Genomic DNA, 21,449 nt, shown 5'->3' with positions numbered 1-21,449 from the left:
GTAGCTCGTTAAATAGTTTCGTCTACGTAGAAGGTTAAATCTTCTATAGAAAAGAATCGTTGTTTAATAAAAACACCTAGAATCGTCTTTTTGCCTACAAATTCAAACCGGGATTTTTATTTTTCCTAAACTTCACCGGAAAGCATACAATGATCATAAAGATTCGTTTTCTTGGGTAGAATGATCGTAAAGATTCGAGAATAAGATAGCGTTGAAGGGTTGAAGTATAGGCAAAGCTACAGATAAATTCCTACACTAAAGCTTGCAGAGATTCGAGTGTGGAGCTCCAATGGCGGAGAAACCACAGCCTGTTCGCGTTCTGTACTGTCCAGTGTGTAGTCTCCCTGCCGAATACTGTGAATTTGGACCGGATTTCGAGAAATGCAAGCCTTGGTTGATTGAAAACGCACCTGAGTTGTATCCCGATCTCCTCAAAGGCAAACCCTTTTCTTATTTGTTTTTATTTGATTTGATTCGTTGTTGTTTTGAAACTTTAGGAAACCTTTAGTCTCGATCTTCCATGGCGTTCGTCTTATACTTTTGCATGAGTTTGTATATCCTTTTATTTAAATTTTGATAATTTCAGAAGCAAACGAGAAGGAAGCTAACAAGGTTTCCGAACAGCTCCACTCGGTTGGAATTTCTTCCGCCGGCGGTGATGCTTCTGCTTCTGCGGCTACTTCAGGTGTATAGCTTTTAATTCTGTATTCCTCTATTCTGTTTTTTCCTTCAATATTCACTTCTTTTTTTTTTTTACAAAAAAACCTTTGTCTGATGCTTTGATTCAAAACCCCCCCCCCTCCTCTGTTGATCTCTAGAACTATACAGTAGAAAGCTGACGCATTCTTTTCTTTTTAATTAGGAGGCAGCTCAACCTCTAAGCAAGAAGAAGTAAAACGTCTTCCTGGTGGGAAGATAAAGAAGAAAGTAAGAGGCTTTTTATTTATTTTTAATGCGTGCACAATAATTATATTTTAATCTCTTGGTATAAGATTAAGAAATACATCGTATTATAAATACAAAGAATGCTTTTTGGCATCTTACTTCAGCTATAACTGACTGATGCATGAGAGTTCAAGAGTTTGAAGAAGTGTGAAAAGAGGTTTTCAATGCAAAATATTCTTGGCATTGAATGAATTTCAGAGTCTTAATATGTTTAGCTAACTGGATGGAAGGGAAATTGGGGTTTCTAAATAGAACTGGGTTTGAGAAGGGATCTTATGATGGATATGGGTTGAATTTTGGAAAAGGGAAAAGATCTTGGCAAATCTTGAACTCTCGTTCTTGTTCTTCCTCTTCTTTCTTTTCTTCTATTTCCCCCCCCTTTTTTTGGTTCCTTTCTTTTACTTTATTATTATTATTATTCCCCCCTCCCCCCTGTTTTCAGATTCTGCTGCAAGTCAGAGGAGGTGATGAGAGGGGGGTGCAACAGAGAGAGGGGAGGGAATGGGGCAACTGTAGGGTAGGAGAGAGGTGGGAGAATTGCTGGGAGTTGTTGCAAGGGGTAGGGGAGGGGAATAGGGAAGTCGTAGGGGGTGGGGATTGCTGCTGCTGTGTTGTGGCCATGGAACATTTTATCGCTGAAATTCTGTGATATCGGTAAGGGGTGAACCGAAAAGGGGCCCAATACTGACATTTGCGAGATATCGCCGAATTATCGGCGATTTCTCGCCTTATCTCCCCGAACTGGCAAGATATCGTTTGAAACGCCCAAACTCCGTTGATCAAAACTTCCATTATTACCGGTAATCTCAAATCTGCAATCACAGATAGAATAAGAAACCCTCTTAAAGATCTAAGCTTCCATTATTACCCATGAATCCACGATCAAACTCCTAACAGATCACCGACAAGGCAAGAACAAGGGAAGAAAAACTAAAGAAGAAGCCCTACGAAGATTGCCGTCGGTCTTCAACTGTGTTCTGCGGATTGATGAAACCGGAAACCACCAAACCAGGGAAAAAAACTGAAGAAGCCCTACGAAGATCGCCCTCGGTCTGCAACTGTGTTCTGCGGATTGATGAAACCGGAAACCACCAAACCCTTCGTAATGCTTTGGTTTTGTAATTAAATTTGTTACTTTTGAATTCCTTTTCAAGTCCATTAAAATAGGTGTCAGTGTCAGACCGACTCACACACGTCAATGGCTTTGTTTTGTAATTTAATTTATTATATTTGATTTACTATTCAAGTCCATTAAAAGCATTTCACATAATAGGGTGTCAGTGTCATACGACTCATACATAAATGCTTTTAAATTTTGTTTTTTTTACTTCACACTTATCGATTTTGCAGCTTTCCTTAATTACCTTTTTTTCATTTCACGCATCTGTAGAATTTGTATTTTCCTAATATCGGTGAAATCTCGGCGAGATTTCGCCGATTCGCCTGGTTTGCCAGGTAGAGAACCGGCGATCTAGCCCGAGATTTCGTTCCTTGGTTGTGGCAGCAAGGGGGAGGATCTGCGAGATTTCTCCGGTTTGCCGGGTTCGCCAAGTAGCGAACCGGCGATCTTGCCCGAGATTTCGTTCCTTGGTTGTGGCAGCAAGGGGGAGGATCTGCTAGGATTGCGCAGGACAGAGGAGGGGCACGGGAGTGCTTGCATGGGCCTGGGGGAGATGGGTAAGGGGTAGGGGCTGCTGTAATTGCAAAAGGATGAGAGAGAGAGAGTGCTGCGATGGGGAGGGAGGGTGGTTCTTAGGGGTTGCACAATAGAGGAAGAGGGGGGGAGGGTGCAATGGCCTAGGGAGGAAGCGGGAGGGGGCTGGGGCGTAAACTTACTTGGTGAAGATGCTGGATGTGAAGGTGGCTGCTGTTGAAGATGAATACTTGCCAGAACTTAACGATGTAATGCTGTAGTTGAATCTGAAGAGCTGAAAATCTGCCGTGGTCCTCCCAATGAGAACCATGACTTGTTTCCCACAAGCAATAATCAAATTTTATTCAATTCAAGCTTAACTTACAAAGTTAGAGTAGGCTTTATTTATAGCTTACTAAAAGACCTTAACTCTAAGTGGGATTCCTTTATAGATTAGGATCCCACCACATTAATCATAACCATTGAAATAAAAATTGAAAGATCTAATGGACCCTAATGGACACATACTGAAATTAAACTCTTAGTGACTTAAAACTCTAACTAGCCCATGCTAAATTGTAATTAATTAAAACTCTAATCGACATGTGCTGGACTAAGGACTTTTACTCAACTACTAGCTCAAATTAAGACTTCTAACAAAATTGGACTCTAAAATTAAAACTGAATTTCTGGAATTAATTTCAGCAACTAAAAAGGGCTGGAAATGCCCAAGCTACCCTCCATAAGGGTTTGGCTAGCTAATATGGAGGGAGCTTGGGGCCCACTCTTGGATTTGGCTAGGGGGGTCAATTTGTGTTCACATCAAATTGAGCTCAACTAAGAAGTAAGAACCAAAACTGCAGCTTGAGTCTTGTTATACTCTAACCCATACTTCCTTCCCCACCCCTCTCCCTGGCTGCCCACCCATCCAACACCAAAACAAACAAAAAGGAGGATAAATTACTCGTCATTGTCCTCAAATGTGGGTCGAGACATAGGACATAACACCAATAGCTGTTTGTCTTTGATAAGTAACCAATTTTAATGAAGGGAAAGGGCAAGAATAGGATAGAGTATAATAGATCAATACTACTACTACAACAATGACAACAGAGGGAAGGCTGATGGTTAGCAGACTATAAAAGATCTATGCCAAAGGCTAGGAGCCGGAATACAAAGTTTCCAACTCTTTGTCTAGCCATATCATCAGCAATCCGTAAGAGGGCACTAAATACAAAGTTCCTATCACTCCTTTAGCTAGATCATCGGCAATCAGCAACATTGTATAACCTACGTTTGGGATGCCAAGCCACTGGTAATGACCGAATGTCCAAGTGACGAAACAACAAGTAGCTTTTGAAACTTTTCTGGATGGTACGATAGATGCTGCAAGCCGGCTTCTGATATTCCAGAGATTGTTCAATATATCTTCCCTCGTTTGTGTGTAGTTGTTTGATGGAGGCTTCCAACTTTGGAGCAAGTGGTGCACAGGAGTTGGTTTCCTATCCTAGTATAATGTTTCTGATCACTTTAGCCAGATCATCGGTATTGTTATACATCTTATATTTGGGAAGCCTAGGCTTTTAGTAACGACCAATTGGCCGATTGACCAGACAGCCATGAGTTTTTGAAAATATTGAATATTATGATAGCAGTATGGAGTTAACTGTAGTGGATAACTTGTGGACCCCTCCCAAGGGGTTGCAACCCTGTTGTAAGTAGGTAATCCAATCTGTTAGTACCAGAAATTTCAAAGGGCCACTTGGTAGATTACTAGCATGAAGGATATGGGATGGACTTATTATTTGATTGGGATTTGGGACAAACTTGGAAGGGGTGATAAAATGAGAGCAAAGGATGATAAAGGAAGAAGGGAAGGTTATTTGATTCATAAATCCCAAAGGGGTTACTCATTTGGCAAGGACCAACACCTTAAAATACGATGTCGTGAGTTCACTTCTCTTTGGGCATACTATAAAAGACAACATACAAAAGCAAGGGCTAAAAGGCAGATGACAATTTAAAGGGAGGGTCTTGGTGCAACAGTAAAGTTGCTCCATTGTGACCAAGTGGTCCCAGGTTCAAGGCCATGAATAGCCTTTCTGCAAAAGCAGCATATAATACTGTACATCATGAACCTCCTGAGACCCCTCAGTGGTGGGAGCCTCATGCACTGGGTTTGAGCTTTTCTTAAGGCAGCCTATGGTTGTTGTCTTTGACTTCTCAACTTCATAACCTATGGCAACCAGATTCAGGAAATTTTAAAGAACTCGGTCATTTGACCATAAAATGACTATATAGATTTTTGGATTGGACAGCCAATCCAAAGTAATCTGAGACCCAAAGAAGAATCCTTCAAAATAGGATCACAAACTAATTTTGAAACTTCCTCGGGCAGAACTTGGGAGCCAGCTTTGATTGCAGAGATCAATCTGACAACAGAGATGGAGTTGGGTCACCAAATACTATAATTTTTGTCAGCAATGGAAGGAGACCTTGACCAAAATCTTTGTCCAATCTAGCTTTTGATGGAGTTGGGGTTGCTAAAATCTTTGTCAAATGTTAGTCAGCAATGGAAGGGGACCTCGTTCAGTGTGGCAGTACCCAGATTGCAGGAAACTAAAGAAAATATGGCACAAAGGAGAAGAAAATATATGATAAATAATAGGGTCTGAAGAGAATTAGGTCCGGGAAGAGCGAGGACAGAGGGACAGGAGAGACAAGATAGAAGGAACAATAAGAGAGATGAGAACTAAGAAGGGATAGGGAGAGATCAGCAGATGAAAGGAGTTCAGAAATGGGCCAACCGCAACTCAAATCATTCATTATTCAAGTCATTGAATCTCTGTTGAATTTGTTATGAAGCATATCTAATGAAAAATATTGAATCCCCACAGATAGAAACTACTGGAAGAATGTCTTCAAACTAGGGAACTATACTGAAGCAAGTATAGTAGTAACTAAATCCTGTGAAATAAGGTGGAAGAGAAGATTGTAACACCACCCCCCATCCCCCCCCCCCCCCTCCCCAGTTTAAAAGAGAGGGTTGCGACAGGTCCTAATAAATCCTACTCACTTTCTGGGACTACAATCTGGGTTAGGCCAGTTACAGTCTCTGATCAGGCTTCCATAATGGGTAATGCTGGTTTCCCATGTCAGTGCCACTGCATTAATAGATCTCAACATGAACAGCTTCATCTTTTAGTATGTTTAATCATGATTGGGATTGGCCTGTTTAGCTAACATTTTAAATGACAGCAAACATGATGGGGCAGCAAGATTCAAAATCAGATAATCAGAAACTTTAGAAAGATTTCTATTGAAGGGATCTGGTTTTCAGTATCGTTTTAAGTCATTGAATTGGTTCATGGCTGTTCATTACAACAACAACAAAAACAATAAGCCTTGTCCCAACTAAATGGGGTTGGCTACATGGATTCTTGCCCTCCAATCAGTTCTGTTTAAGGCCATGCTAGATACAAGGCCTAAGCTATACATATCCTTTCTCACCACTTCTCCTAAGGTTATCTTAGGTCTAACCCTAGCTCTTCTAGTTCCTTCAATATGAATTATATCACTTCTCCGTACAGGGGCATATATAGGTCTCCGTTGAACGTGGCCGTGCCACCTCAAACAACTTTCTCGAAGCTTATCACTTATGGGAGCAACTCCCAGACCAACTCTAATATAATCATTTCTTATCTTATCCATCCTAGTTTTGCCACTCATCCATTTTAGCATCCTCATTTCTGCTACATTGAGTTTATCTATATGATTATTTTTAACAGCCCAACACTCTGCACCGTACATCATAGCTGGTCGAACAACGGTTCTATAAAATTTTCCTTTAAGCTTTAATGGAATACGCTGATCACATAAGACCCCGGATGCACCTCTCCACTTCATCCACCCTATTTTAATTCTTTGGGAAACCTCATCCTCTAAATCACCTTTTTTACTTATGATTGAACCTAGGTACTTAAAACAATCACTCTGAGGAATCTCTTTATTGTCAAGTATCACCACCTCATCATCTGCCCGATCATGGCTAAAGTTACAAACTAGATATTCTATCTTCGATCTACTAAGTTTAAACCCTTTTGATTCCAAAGCTACTCTCCATGATTCTAATTTGGTATTAATCTCCACCTGGGTTTCATCAATCAACACAATATCATCCACAAAAAGCATACACTGGGGGACCTCATCTTGAATGTCTTTGGTTAATTCATCCATTACCAATGCAAATAGATATGGGCTTAAAGTTGACCCTCGATGTAGCCCAACTGTTATCGGGAATTCATTACTTTGCCCCCCACTGTTCTAACACTAGTCATTGAACCATCATACATATCCTTAACTATATCTACATATTTATTTGCAACACTTCTTTTCTCTAGTACTTGCCAAATTAACGCTCTAGGGACGCTATCATAAGCTTTTTCCAGGTCAATAAATACCATATGAAGGTCTTTCTTACATTCTCTATACCTTTCCATAAGTCTCCTAATTAGGTAAATAGCCTCCGTTGTAGATCTTCCGGTGTAAACCTAAAATGGTTCTCTGTAACTATAGTTAAGTGTCTAAAACGGGTTTCAATTATTCTCTCCCATAATTTCATCGTATGGCTCATCAATTTAATGCCCCTATAATTATTACAACTTTGAATATCTCCTTTATTTTTATAAATTGGAACCACAACGCTTCTCCTCCATTCATCTGGCATTTTCCCTGTGCTCATAATCTTATTAAACAACTTAGCGAACCAAACTAGTCCATGGGTTCCTAAGCTCTTCCATACTTCAATTGGGATTTCATCAGGACCTTGTGTCTTGCCGAGTTTCATCCTCCTTAAAGCTTCTTTTACTTCGGACATCGAAATTCTACGTATATAAGTTCGGACATTGGTGTCGTGGTGAAAAATGTAATTGTCCGAGTCATAAGTGCTTGAAGAATGCTCATTTAGTAAACTAGAGAAATATGTTTCCCATTTTTTCTTAATGTCCTCCTCACAAACTAATATTTTACCATCTCCATTTTTAATACATCTAACATGGTCAAGATCTCTACTCTTCCTATCCCTCATCTTAGCTATCTTATAAATAGATTTTTCCCCTTCCTTCGTGCCCAACTTATTGTATAACTCTTCATACTTCTTTTTCCTTGCTTTTCCCGCAATTTTCTTAGCTTCATTTCTATCCAACCTATACCTTTGAAGATCCTCAACATCCTTAGTTCTTTGCCGTGTCTTAAAACTAGTTTTTTTTTTTTTTTTATTCCTAATGGCAGCTTGAACCTCACAGGAGTGATTAGGCTTTGCTAGATTGGCGATTATGATCGTTGCAATCATTCACTGATTAGTCACCGTAGATTTGACTGCAAAATATCAAATATTCTGATTTGTGTCTGCTTTATTGATTTGTTGTTTAGCTGTGCAAGATTGTAATGTTTTGTTCTGTCATTCCTTCAGTTGGCTCTGGTAGATTGGTGTAATGTCTTTTTTTTGTCAATTTTCAATGATGGAGTAATGATATTTAGGGATGATGCTTTTTGTAGGATAAGCAAGAAGTTGTCATTGAAAAAGTTGTCCGTAACAAACGCAAATGTGTCACCACTGTGAAAGGATTGGAGCTTTTTGGTGAGCAATACCATTTTTGACTTTTCTCTGGCTCGTAACTTAGAGTTTGTTTAGAGTAAATATTTTTGATAAAAATCTATCTGTAATTTTACTACTTATGTTGGATATTCTTTCAGGAGTAAAACTCAGTGATGCTTCCAAGAAACTTGGGAAAAAATTTGCTACAGGAGCATCTGTTGTTAAGGTGGATAAGAACTTCAAATTTTTTATATCAACTATTTTTTTAAACCCATTTTTTGGCCTTTTTTTTAATTTTTGATCTACATACATTTATTTTGTAGGGGCCAACTGAAAAGGAGCAAATTGATGTTCAAGGAGACATATCCTATGATATAGTGGAGTTTATTACAGATACCTGGCATGATGTAATTTTCTCTGACCATCTTATTTTGTAAATGTTTTTATGTTTTTTATTTTCACTTGTGTAGGTTTGATATCTTGTTTTTCGTTGCATAGTTGAATCTATCCTTTATGCCTCACAATTGTGCATGCATTATACAATGGAATTTCTATTTGAAGTGCAGTTATGACACTTGTAAACATAACTTACATTTGACTGCTAGCATTATTCATCTCTAAACTTTGTTTACTTGTATAAGTTTGAACTAGAACAACATTGGCAACAACAGCAATATCAAATATAGTCTTATCTCAACTTAATGGGTTTGGCTACATGGATCCAACCAAAACCAGGTATGGGTGTGAAAAGAGATCTCAAGGGAGAAAATGTAAAGTGAAAAATGTAAAATTCCAAACTAAATATGGAAATAAAAAAGAACAATGAAACATTAGAGATGGAAGTTGAAAGTAAGAGTGAGGTAGCTTTGGTAGGATTAATGGCCAACACTACGAGGGTCTCTTGTAGAACCAACTCAAGTAAAGCAGAACTTAGGTCAAGGTTTCAGTTTTGGGGCATTAAGGTTCCCAATAAGAATTGGGCTTTGCTTCAAGTGTTAAGGGGCTAGGAAATTATACTTGATCCAAACTAGTGCAGGATCTGATGGCTGTAACTAAATCCTAAAAGTCTGTACAGTAGAGAAAGCTTAGGAATGCTGGTCAATGAGTTTTCCATGGGAGTTAAGAGCTGAAATTTGGATTGAGTGTGACTGTAGGAGGGTAAAAAAGTGTGAACCCAATGCCTAAGGCTTCTGAACAAGGAGAGTCTGGGGGGTGCAATTTTCCTATGCAGTCTTACCCCAGCAATTATTGCTGAGAGGCTGCTTTGATGCCTTGAGCTCAGGCTACAACTGTAGGAGGATGATCTCTAAATATGGGCCAATTCTAATGGTCAGAATAGCTGGGAAGTTCAGTTCAGGTTTTTAGGGTTTTAGAGGGAAGTGAAGGTTTAAATGAAAGTTAGGGTTTTAATGGGCAAATGAGGCTGCAACTAGGACTGAGTGGGCTATGCTGTCGCTTTATACTTTACTGGAATTAGAATCAACACTGTTGCTTATGAAGTTGGAATTCAGGTTTCAACTTCCCAGTTTTCTGAACTTTTAAAGGAAGGGGGATATCCTAGGTTTTGATTGGGGTAATGATGAGGCTATTGTGTTCAGTAATTGAGCTGGTGAGGGTCAAATTCTTTGATGGAAGTTTGACTTTAAGAGGGTTGAGCTGCGTGCGGGTGGGGGGCGGAGCTTTTTATCCTATCAATTTCTGACTCTCATGCGGTTATATTAATTTGCCTCGTAGATGAGGGACATTTGTCCGTATTCTAATCCTGGGCTAACATTTTAAGACCCAATTCACAACCTTCTACTATAGTTTCTTCTCTGTCCTCTCCCCCACCCCCCCACGCCCCCTCTTTCTCTCTGTCTCTCAGCTTGCTTCCCTTCTCCCACTCTGTCAATTGAATAGCAGAGAATAGAAACAAGAAGAAAAAGAGACGAGGAGAGGAAGAAGGGGAGAAGCAGCCAGAAGAGAGGCTGTATTGTATCGCATTAGGATGGATGCAAGGTATTGTAAAGGCTAAAAATTCCAAAAATGAAAGATCCAAGGGCGAATCATCAAACCTTATCTTGGCTTGACACTGGAAAATGTAACAGTGGCAGAGTTAATAGTCTTGAGAACTATAAGATAAGTAAGAGGAAGAAAGGGATATAACCTGGGACTAGAACCAGGATCCAGATCGAATGGGGGTTAGCCTGGATGGTCATAGTTTGCCTGTTTCTGGATTGGTCCTGAATACTCACTTTTTTTCAATTGAAAAAAAATAATATTTGAAGGAAAACAGGGATTCCAGGAGGAGCTTGGGTATGCATTTACTCTGTTACCATAAGACCCTGTAACTCCTTCCTGTCTTGACAGCCAGTGCTTACACCCGTCTCACTCCTATTTTAAATTCATAAGACGTGTCCCTCATCTGTGCATACTTATTTATTAAGATTTATTTTATGGATCAGCTGATCTTTGTCGGATTAGTCCACACTATTTGATCTACCTACCCCCAAGCTATAACTGTGGGAATTCACTGATTCGACAGATCTGATAGTGATTCATTAAATCCTGGATATGTCCTTGGAACCAACACTGAAGACCTGATTGGAATCACCACAACAGGTCAGGACTAATCATTACAGTACCAATATTCTGAATCACGACAGAAACAAAGGCTAAAGCATTTTCTCATTACTCAAATTTATGCTTAAGGCTGTAGCGCCTTATAAACTTCTATAGGAGACTCAAAAATATGAAGGAAAGACCTAAACAATCCTGTACTGACAAGGTAATGTAAACTAACTAGGAAACTGAAATAAAGCTCTAAACTTGGAGGCTTATTCTTGGATAACTGAAACACTTCAATACCAAATAAAGTAAAGAATTAGGATTCTAACTAGACTAATTTTCCTTGCAAATAATAAGGTCCATTAAAAAGTGGTACGTTACATTAAAAACGCTTGGATCACAAAGGAACGAGATGTTTGGACCCTTAACCAAGGTTATTCCCACCAAAGTAGACCCAGTTTTGCTTTTTTTTAATTTTAATTTTTTTTATTTTTAATAATCTGTATCGGCATAGGGTTGACAATTAGCATGACCATAGGCGTAAATGGCAGAAAAGAATTCATTTTGCTAATTCCTTTTATAGTCTAGAAAAGGCTTGTCTAGTTGTGTACAATGTTACTTGAATAGTTCAGCACTTCCTTACGATGGTTTTAGGAATGGAGAATTAGTGATGCATGGCATTATGTTATGTTTCTTTTAAATTTTTTCAGCTGTGGTGGTTTCTGTTTCAGTAATTGTGGTTGGTAATTGAATGAATAAGCCAATAAATATCTGACTTTTACTTCAGGGATGGGCCCCTTATCATGAAGTTACGATTCATGTGCTTTGTTGGTTTTTTTTTTTTTTTTTTTTTGGGGGGGGGGGGGGGGGGGTGGGGGTGGAGAATGAGACATTTACTCTAAATAATTTTGTGCTGCGAGTCTGTGACATGGATAAGGATGCACTTCGTATGTTTGTGTCAACCTCTGAAACTAGAAAAACTCCCATTCTTGTGGGAATTCAATTTAGTACATGGAAATAATGTACCAACATATGTTTTGGGAGATGGCTCTGTTGAAATGCTGTGCCTGCAAATTGTATAGTGCAGAATTACTATTATGATTATCATAGAAAAAAATTTGAGGGAACTCAAGTTTCGACCAAGAGAAAATGGGAAACCTAGGTGGGAAATTGAAAATTTTCGAGGAAACTTAGGATTTTTTTCGTGCAAGTTTCAAAAGATTTTAGGGAGTATTTTAGGGTGAGACTTTGCATTTAAGCTAATTAGAGTATAAAGAACACATTGACATATGCATTTTGCCAAAAAAAAGTCAATATAGATATGTCATTCAATGTACATAACATCAATGTAGAGTTGTTTGAGAAATAGACTATAAACTTAACTACTTAAGTACATAACATTCAGTATATAATTTCTAACTTCAAAACATCAAATACAAAGTAACTGACAATAAAAGAAAAGTACTACTCAGTGCCAAGAGGAGTGCCTCGGTGGATTGATCATGTGAGTTGAGTAGTACTATCCCTGTAACATCCTCTCCTCCAACCAACGAACATAGACATCACATGACATTTTATTGCTTATGGTTGTCAAGGTAATCAACAATTGCAACTTTATAAGTCTGGTCATCAACGTGCCTAAGATAACTAGTCTAAGGGAATACACAATTTGGATAGGGAAGTCCTAATGTAGGGGGTATTTGTCGTGATATTTGGGGGAACATAAAAGAAACAAAAATTGAAAATTTGTGATAGCTACGAAACTTGTAGGAAAAAGTCTCAGGTTTCCACAAAATTTCCTAGGTTCCCATGAAATTTCCCAAGTTTTCACGAAATTTTCCATGTTTCCCATGAAATTTGGGAATTTTTTTTCCTCATGAACTAGCTGGTTCAGCTGGGTTGAACTAGGTTTCGACAAAATTTCGACGGTTTTGATCAAAACTTTGGATTTTTTGGATCCCCTAATTTTTCGTTTCGAGGTTCCCAAAATGACCGAAATTTTGCAAGTTTCCACTTTCAACTAAATTTTGTTCTAATGAACTATATTGATCATTATTGTCTTTAATATTCATTGCATTTAAAAAGTTCCAAAGCTTCTATGGTTGTTTTATATAAGACCCTAATATCTAAAGGGGTACACCACAACATATAGGAGGGACACGGTATCAAGTACAGCTGGATATGTGGGGAATAAGTGAGATAAGCGACAGGGACGGTCATTGGGGGCAACCACATTGATGCTAGGAATCCTGTAAAGGGATAAAGGTAGTTAGGATTCGTTTTGAGGTATATTAGGGAAAGGAATGGACGGAATAGAGAAAGGGGGAGAAGAATTGTGTAACTCGAAGGGATGAAGAGCTTATAGCCGAGGGGAAGAAGACCCTCGGCGGAAGCAAATCAGTTTGGCATTCAGGTTGGGGGAATTCATGTAATTGGGTTGGTTGTTTATCAATTTCACTGTTGAATCCATTAAGCCATTTATAGTCTTCTCCTAGCTGGGTTCACCTCTCTATATGCATTGTGCATGAGGTTGGAAGTGAGTGTGAAATATGAATTCAAGTGTTGTCAAGAGCTAGTAGCATTGGTGGAGTTTGGGTTCTTATCAATTGGTATCAGAGCCTTTTTGATTTGAGAGAAGCAATATGTAAACAAAATTGACTATGTTTACTAGTGAAGGCAGTGCATAGAGGTAGCTGGTGGAAGTCATGATTTTCTGTTGGGAGCACCAAATTGAAGATGAACATCGGCTGGGAGTGGCTCTCCAACACTTGGAAGGGGAAGTATTGAAGTGGCTTTAAGGGAAGAGTTGGCCAGAGCTTGAACTAGAAGAACTTCAAGGAAGCCCTGAAAATCAAGTTTAGTGATGCGAGGGAGATAGAACTGAGTTTGAGCTTGGTGATGAGTATGGGAATTGCCACCAATGTTAAGGTGATGGAATTGCAAAACCACCCTATAAAATCAATAAAAGAGACGTTGGGAGTGGCCGGTCGGGATCAATTAGCTGTTGGGGATGTGTTTAGCTAAGGTGGAGAAGAAAGAAGAGAGGCTTGGGTACTCATCGTATTGGATATGAAACAAGAGGTCCTAAGGTTGAACGGAAGAGCCATGAAGGGATGAAGAGGAGGAAAAAGGCTGGCAAATGGCGGCTAGGGTTGATGCTCGTTGAACAAGAAGATGAAAGGTTGGAGGCTCTATCATTCAAACCAACCTTCATAAGCCAAGTCAACTATTTGGCTCAAGCTTTAAATGCCAATGATCAGGTAGTGCAAGCCCAAAATTATATCAACTAGGCCATTGCTGGTGGGCCAATTCGAAAGCCCAACGTGATACTCACCACAGGTCCAGTTTGGTTGACCTAACCCAACCATTTGACCTAGGCCCTATCTTTTACCCAGCCAATCCGTTTGAGCCTTGTAGTTGGGCTTTAAAGCGAGACACTATCCCAGCCTAGTGCGTGGGCTAGGAACGACACAAGCCAGGGCCCAAAAGTTGGACAACCCTATTGTTAAACATTATTTATATGGGTATTTATTCCTTATTCCTCCATCGCAATGAGTAGGGTAGTGCAACCGAACTAAAAGGAGCTGCAAGCGGTGGCACAAGAGGAGGCTTCAACCCCAACGGCTATGGTGTGTCTTTTTGCTAATGAAGGCGACCTTGGAGGCACGGTCGGCAGTAGTGATTTCCCCAAGGGCAGAGCTAGGATTTAATGTTGAAGGGGGTTAAGTACTGAATTTTCACACAAACCTCTATGACTTTTTCACCCATTGTCTCTACCATTAAAAATTCTCTAATTAGGGGGCCAAGTATTGATATTTCACCCATGGAAAGAGGGTTAGAGGGGAAATTTCAAAAAATTGGGAAGGTGAGGGGGAATTTCAAAAAAAATTTTTTGTGTGTGGGGGGGGGGGGGGGGGGAGGACAAATATTGATATTCCACACATGAAAAGAGGATATAGGGGAAATTTCAAAAAACTAGGAAGGGAAGAGGGAAATTTAAAAAATCAAGGGGGGCGTGGCCTACTTGGCCTTAGGGTAGCTTGGCAAACCAGAGGCTTCTGAAGCTCTTCCACCATAATGATTCCCAATGGCTTTATGAACCAATGGCTTCAGGAATTAATGGTGTTATATTCCTAATGGGGCCCATGGTGGTGTGTGGGTGCTAGATTAGACCAGCCTAGTATGGGATGTGTTAAAGGGCTTAACTCAATTTGTTCTATAAGCTTCAAGCTTTTGCCAACTAGTCAAGAACCTAACATTTGGTATTAGAGTTGGCACCACGTCTAGGATTCGAATCCCGTAAAGGGCTACTTAGGAGAGGGCTATTTGGATTTGAGTGAAAGTTGCCAAAAAAGGGCTGCCTGTGGCCCGGAAAATAATAATAATAATACAATAATAATAAGGGAGCTCATCTCGATCCATCAGCTTCGGAACTTTTGGGAACTGGTCATGTACTTAACATTTCCCCTCTCTACCACTTATTTTAGTGCCATAGTCACCAATTACAGTTGGATGGCAAACCAAAGGCTTCTAAAGCTCTTCCGACATGACGAATCCCGTTGGCTTTACGAACTAGTGGCTGCAAGAATCAGTGGTGGTGACGCAGGTGGCTGCTTCAATCTCGAAAGCAGTAGCATTGCAGTCTGCCATCGAGTTTGATTCCAGAGGGTGTGCTGGTGACATATGGGCATCGGCTTCAGCCGCTTGGGTTATTTTGCTGGTTGTAAAAGCAGCGAAGATTACTAGGAGTCTCTTTTGAAGTCATCTTGGATACAAGATTTCAAGCGGTGAAATCTAGAATTACAATTGCCTCTCTTTCTATGCTAAAGGATTTATGTTGATCTACAACATTGACCTCTAAAGATGTACTGAGTTCCTAGGGCAGGTCAAGGCACCTATGTAACTTTCGTGACTAGAGGCTTAGAATTTGCCACAACTAGGTCATATTTTGATGGCTGGCCTCAGGCTGTAGAAAACTTGTATGAAGAAGGCTGGAAGTAAGCAACAACAATTACCTTGGATATGGGGTAAAGGAACCTCTAAATGAAGGCTGGCAACCATATATTAATTGCAGTGTCACTCTAAAGTTTGACAAGAAAGTGGTTGTCAACTTTATCTTGATCCAATTGCTGAATAAGGGTGTCAATTTGGTACGGTACCATACCAAATTTCAAAATTGAATGCCAAACTGTACCATACCGAAATTATACGGTCAATTATGAAAAACGGTATTTTGAAAATCGGTACGTTATGACTCCCATACGAAAATGGTGCTTAAAATGGTGTAAATATGGTATAATTTCAGTACGAAAGAACCCATTCTGCTTGGTATAATTTTAGTGTAATTTTTTCTTTATATATATATATATATATATATAGTCTTTGCCCCAATGTGTTAGTTAGAAATGGGTTGGCACTCAAGGAGAATTCGATTCTTCTATTGGACCACATGACTAAACTCTCTATATTGCGGGTACACCAATATCATAGACTTAACTTGATGGGGTACGAATAAGATTCTATCCCTAAAGAGTTACATCAGTCTTGCGGTTTTATGCTTTTTATCCCTATAGAGTGACTAATGTTGGGGGGTGACAGCCCGCACAATGAGCTCTCTTGCAATAACTAATTCTGGTGGAGTAGCCCCCCACTTGATGGAAGTTGAGACCTTATATATATATATATATAAACATCCCAATTCGATGTCTATTAAGTCAACATAAGGTGAAAACATGACAAACAATGGATTAAACATATGCAGTGGCTAGCCGGTTAGATGGGTACCGGATACTGGAAAGCAAAAATTTTTCGAAGATAGAAATCTGAACCAAAAACACATGACTATGCATCAAGAGTCTTATTCTTTTTTTCAGTAAAATTTACTTGGAATTCAAAATTTTGCAATGTCCAATTTAATTAAAACTCATCCCGAAGATGGAGAAACCCCATAGAGTAATCATAGTCTAAGAAGACAGTAAGACATTGGGTAACTCTATAAAGTTGCTACAAAATTAGGCTCTTTTTTGAAAAATCAAAACAAACAATATTGCCCTCTTCCCATACAAAAATCAGAATAACTAAAGTACTTGTTTGACAAAAATAGAGAAATCGAAGAGCTGTATATCAAGTTATTGTTCATCACAAGACAATTACATTGTAATCTGTTGTGAAGAAAACTAAACAGTATCGGTGCCTATTGTATTTGGAAAACCAACAGAGAAAACGAAAAATGTGAATCAAATAAACAAATGCCAATTCTAGCATTGCTACTTCTCTATAAAATCAAAAACTCCATTTAACAAAGCATATAAATATTAGAGACTACGGAAAAATAAACAAAACTATAGATTAGAAACGAAAATTACATAACCCCCAATATTGTATGGTGTTCGTTTCTATTATGGTACGATAATTTAGTTTGGGTATATAGTAATACGGTACGGTATTCAATACATACCGACGGTATGGTACTTGAAACTGATACCGTACAATACCGAATTGCAAAATTTGGATTCAATACATACTATACCGAATTTGAAACAATACTGTACGGTACGATTTAGACGGTGCATTTCAGTATTGGTACACAATTGACACCCTTACCGCCAAACAAAAAAAGCTTTTCACTGCTACATTGTGCAATACATATGTCTTGGTGATGAAAAAGATGACCTCTTATTTTATGTATGGCTTGGTCGTAATAGTGTGGCAAAAGATAGAGGTGAGGCAATCTCTTAAATGGATGCAATGGCTGATTCAACTAGGGGTGCAACGTTGATGGTTCTAGATAAGGATGTCAATTGTGTACCATACCAAAACCTCACCGTCTTAATTGTAGCATTTCAAATCCAGTACGGTACAATATCGGTTTCAGGTACCGTACCGTCGGTACGTACCAAATATTATACTGTAATGGAACCGAATACCATACCCATATTGGGGGTTATTTATGTAATTTTCATTTCTAATATGTAGTTTTTGTTTATTTTTCCACAATCTCTAATATAGTTATTTACTTTGTTAGATGGGGTTCTTGATTTTATAGAGAAGTAGCAATGTTAGAATTGGCATTTGTTTTCTTGATCCACATTTTTCATTTTTTTGTTTGTTTTCCAAATACAATAGGTACCGATACTATTTAGTTTTCTTCACATCACACTACAATGTAATTGTTTTGTGGTGAACAATAAGTTGATATACAGCTCTTTCAATTTCTCTATCTTTGTCAAACAAGTACTTTACTTATTTTGACTTTTGCATAGGAAGAGGGCAATATTGTTTGTTTCATTTGCCAAAAGAGAGCCTAATTTTGCAGCAATTTTATAAAGTGACCCAGTATCTTATTGCGTTCTTAAACTATGATTGCTCTCTAGGGTTTATCCATTTTCTGGAATGAGTTTAATTAAATAAGACATTGCAAAATTTTGAATTCCAAGTAAACTTTACTGAAAAAAGAATAAGACCTCTTGATGCTTAGTCATGTGTTTTTTGCTCCAAGTTTTTATCTTCAAGAAAATTTTGCTTTTTGGTATCTAGTACCCATCTAACTAGCTACCTGCTGCATTGTTTGATTAATTGTTTGTTCTGTTTTCACCTTATGTTGACTTAGTGGACATCGTTAGTGACATTAGTCTGATGGAAATACATTAAACTTCAATCGAATTGGGATATTTATACAAGCAAAGAAAAATTTATATTGAAATTATACAGAGAAGAATGGGTTCTTTCGTTCCGAAATTATATTGTATTATATATGGTTTTCGTACCATATTGTTTTGTGTACCATTTTCATACCATACCGTATAAATTCGGTACGGTACAGTTTCAGCATCCAGTTTTGAAATTTGGTACGATACAGTACCGAATTGACATCCTTAGTCCTAGATTCACTACATACTGAATTGGTATGGTTGTGTGGCAAGCATGTGAAGCTTAAGCCCTCGGCCAGACCTCACCTTGAGGACAATGTTCCATGTCACCTTGAGGGCCAGGTGAAACAGAAGGGGGGTAGTGTGTATCAGACCCTGAAATCCAAGGAGGTGTACACCACAGCATATAGGAGGAACACGGGATCAAAGACGGCTGGATATGCAGGGAGTAAGTGAGCTAAAGGACATAGGGACAGAGGGTGGGGTTTCATCTGGGGGCAGCCACATTTATGTTGGAATTTCTATAAAGGGGAAAACGTAATTATGTTGTGGGGTATGTTATGGAAAAGGAGGGAATAGAGACAGGGGAAAGAAGAATTTTGTAAAGGGAAAGGACAAGCAGAGCTTGTACGTGAGGGGAAGACCCTCGGTTGAGGCAAATCAGTTTGGTATTCAGACCAGGAAATCGTGTAACTGGATTGGCTGTTTACCAATTTCAGTGTTGAATCTATTAAGCCATTACAGTCTTCTTCTAGCGTGGTTCACCTCTCTATTTGCAGTGTGCTTGTGTGAGGTTGGGAGTTTGTGTGAATTCAAGTGCTGCTGAGAGCCAGTAGCAGTGGTGGAAATTGGGTTATTATCAGTTCTCATTCTCCATGGTTTGGTTGGCTGGTGGCATCTACTGCTTTAGCTAGAACTTTCACATCCTGATGTGCTAATTTTCCTTTATCCATCTATGCATTTTGTAGACACTAAAATTGGCTTGTCTTCTCTTCCCTTTTCAGGTGCCAAAAACTGCTATTTATTTCATTGAGGATGGGAGAAAGGTGCCTGCCGCATGACTTGGTGTTATCAGAAGAACATTGGTGCTGACTTTGACTGAGAGAACATGATATTTGTCCAAAGTATCATGGAGTAAAGAATTAGGTTTCCCCTTTGGATGGGTGACTTCTCACACAACTATGTTAATCAACTACCAGACTGCTCCCTAAAAAAATCCCACCTGGAAAACAAAAAGAATGGAACAAGATTTTTTTTTTGGGGGGGTAATAGAATGGAAAAAGAAGTTGAGTATAGAGAAGTAGAAAGTCCAATGGTTGAAGTTTATAGAGATGGGTTCTCACAATTGGTTAGAAATTCTTTCTATAACCTTGTTGGATATATTTATGTTTTTCCGTAGCTGGAAATGTGCGCTGAGATGAGGTGGATGTCTTGTATTCATAGCTGTGAGTTTTGTCCCATGATATTTAAAAGCTTTACTTCGATGAATTTTTTTGGCAGAAAATGCAATCTCTAGAAAATGCAGTCTCTAATGTGTGGCCATGTTTTACGAGTGATTGTGACCAAGGGAAACGCTTTCTTCAATAATGCCTGTAATGATGGTAATATATTAAGGAACAGTTCCTTGTTAACTGTTGTTCACCTTTAAGGTGGTCATTTGATGTTTGGTATCTGGTTTGGTTACTTGGAGGATGAACTAATCTTGCCGCTTTGTGCATTATCTATAGTTTAAGTTGGTTAACATTCCAAAAATGGAGTTAACTGTTACAGTTCTTAATTCATCACTGAACTGTTTTCTTAGTAATATTGTGTGGACCATTGTTTATGGGAACCACATTGGCTAGATTTTCGATCAAAATCGGCTAAAGCTGATCACGATTCTGGCGGATCCCGGTCTCCTTGCCAAAAGAGTCGGATTAAGATATATATTAGGCTCTCTAATGTAAGGGAAGCCCTGAGTATGGCTAGTTTAGTTACTGAAGTCCTGAGTATGGCTGTCGCAAGACACAAACCAGTCTCTGTTCAGCAAATGGGGTTTTGCTGACTTCTAGTGAGAGGGCCTTGTTTTTGGCAAGAAAGATTTTTGGCAAGAAAGACAATAGTTTGGCAAAATTTTGATTCTTGGCTTCTTTATCTTTGTACTTTGGATGTGTTGTGCTATTCTTACCCTCCCTTTTCAATGAATTTATCTTTTTATCCAGAAAAAAGTAAAAGAAGATAGATTTGGCCTAATTTTTACCGACTATAAGATCTATGGGACCCAGTTAGATTAGAAAACAAACACACTAGAAATAACAGCGAAGCTTTTTTTTTTTTTTTTTTTTTTTTTTTTTGTCTTTTTGTCTTTTTGTTTTTGTTTTTATTTTTGTCTTTTTTGTTTTTCATTTAAGAAAAGAGAAACTGATATTTATTCAGGTAAATATGTTGCACTAGCGTAGTCTTTATGTGCTGATTTGTTAATCTAAGTATCCATTGTGTTGCCATTGTTTTGCCTTTTGTTCCTTTAAATTACAGACCTTTAAGTTTGGTAGTTGTAGGTAGAATTTTAGCCAAAATGGGGAATAGGGAGGGGGATAGATTTTCATCCAGTTTTCCATAGATCAGATATTCTCTCATTTGTTCATCACACCAGATTTGTTGGAAATGGATATGCTTCTGTTGTGCTGATTGTATTGTTTTCCTTATGTTCTGCAAATAGTTTTTCAAGAGCTGTCCTTTGTTAGCATTCCCGCTATAAAGTTCTTGAATCATTTCTTCCCACAACAGGCTCACACTACATTGGCCCCTCCTAGTGTATTATGAACTTGCACACAAGCATTGGTAAGTAACAAAAATTTGTCGATGTGTTTAAACATTTTAGTGTTGGTGGTGATTGTGTATCCTCTTGATTGTTGATCCTAGTTGGAGGATGAAGTTGCAGTTCCCCAATCCACCTATTAGTACTTGCGAATATCTTTAGCAGATTTGGGCTTGTGTTATTGTACACCTTAGAATTTCTTTCTATCCAAATAAAATAGCATGTGGTGCTGAAAATGGAAAAAAAAAAAATTAGATTTTTGTTTTTTTATTTTTATTTTTT

The 21,449-nt window shown here is 38.7% G+C and overlaps 1 protein-coding gene across 1 annotated transcript; it reads left to right on the top strand.

The window, feature by feature from the left end:
- The first annotated feature begins 50 nt into the window (after window positions 1-50).
- Window positions 51-20,011, top strand: LOC149011704 (translation machinery-associated protein 22-like). The gene is made up of 7 exons (XM_089161824.1): window positions 51-437; window positions 587-685; window positions 863-927; window positions 8,135-8,216; window positions 8,333-8,400; window positions 8,498-8,581; window positions 19,375-20,011. Exons 1-7 carry the CDS (start codon window positions 290-292, stop codon window positions 19,429-19,431), a joined length of 603 nt encoding a protein of 200 aa, XP_089017950.1. The 5' UTR covers window positions 51-289; the 3' UTR covers window positions 19,432-20,011.
- Window positions 20,012-21,449: the final 1,438 nt, after the last annotated feature.

The sequence above is a fragment of the Hakea prostrata genome, chromosome 7 (genome assembly GCF_041222555.1).
Source record: "Hakea prostrata isolate BN-2017 chromosome 7, UWA_Hpros_2, whole genome shotgun sequence".
Classification (NCBI taxonomy): Eukaryota; Viridiplantae; Streptophyta; class Magnoliopsida; order Proteales; family Proteaceae; genus Hakea; species Hakea prostrata.
The sequence above is the reverse complement of the archived record's forward strand: the minus strand, read 5'-3'. Positions and strand labels throughout refer to the sequence as shown.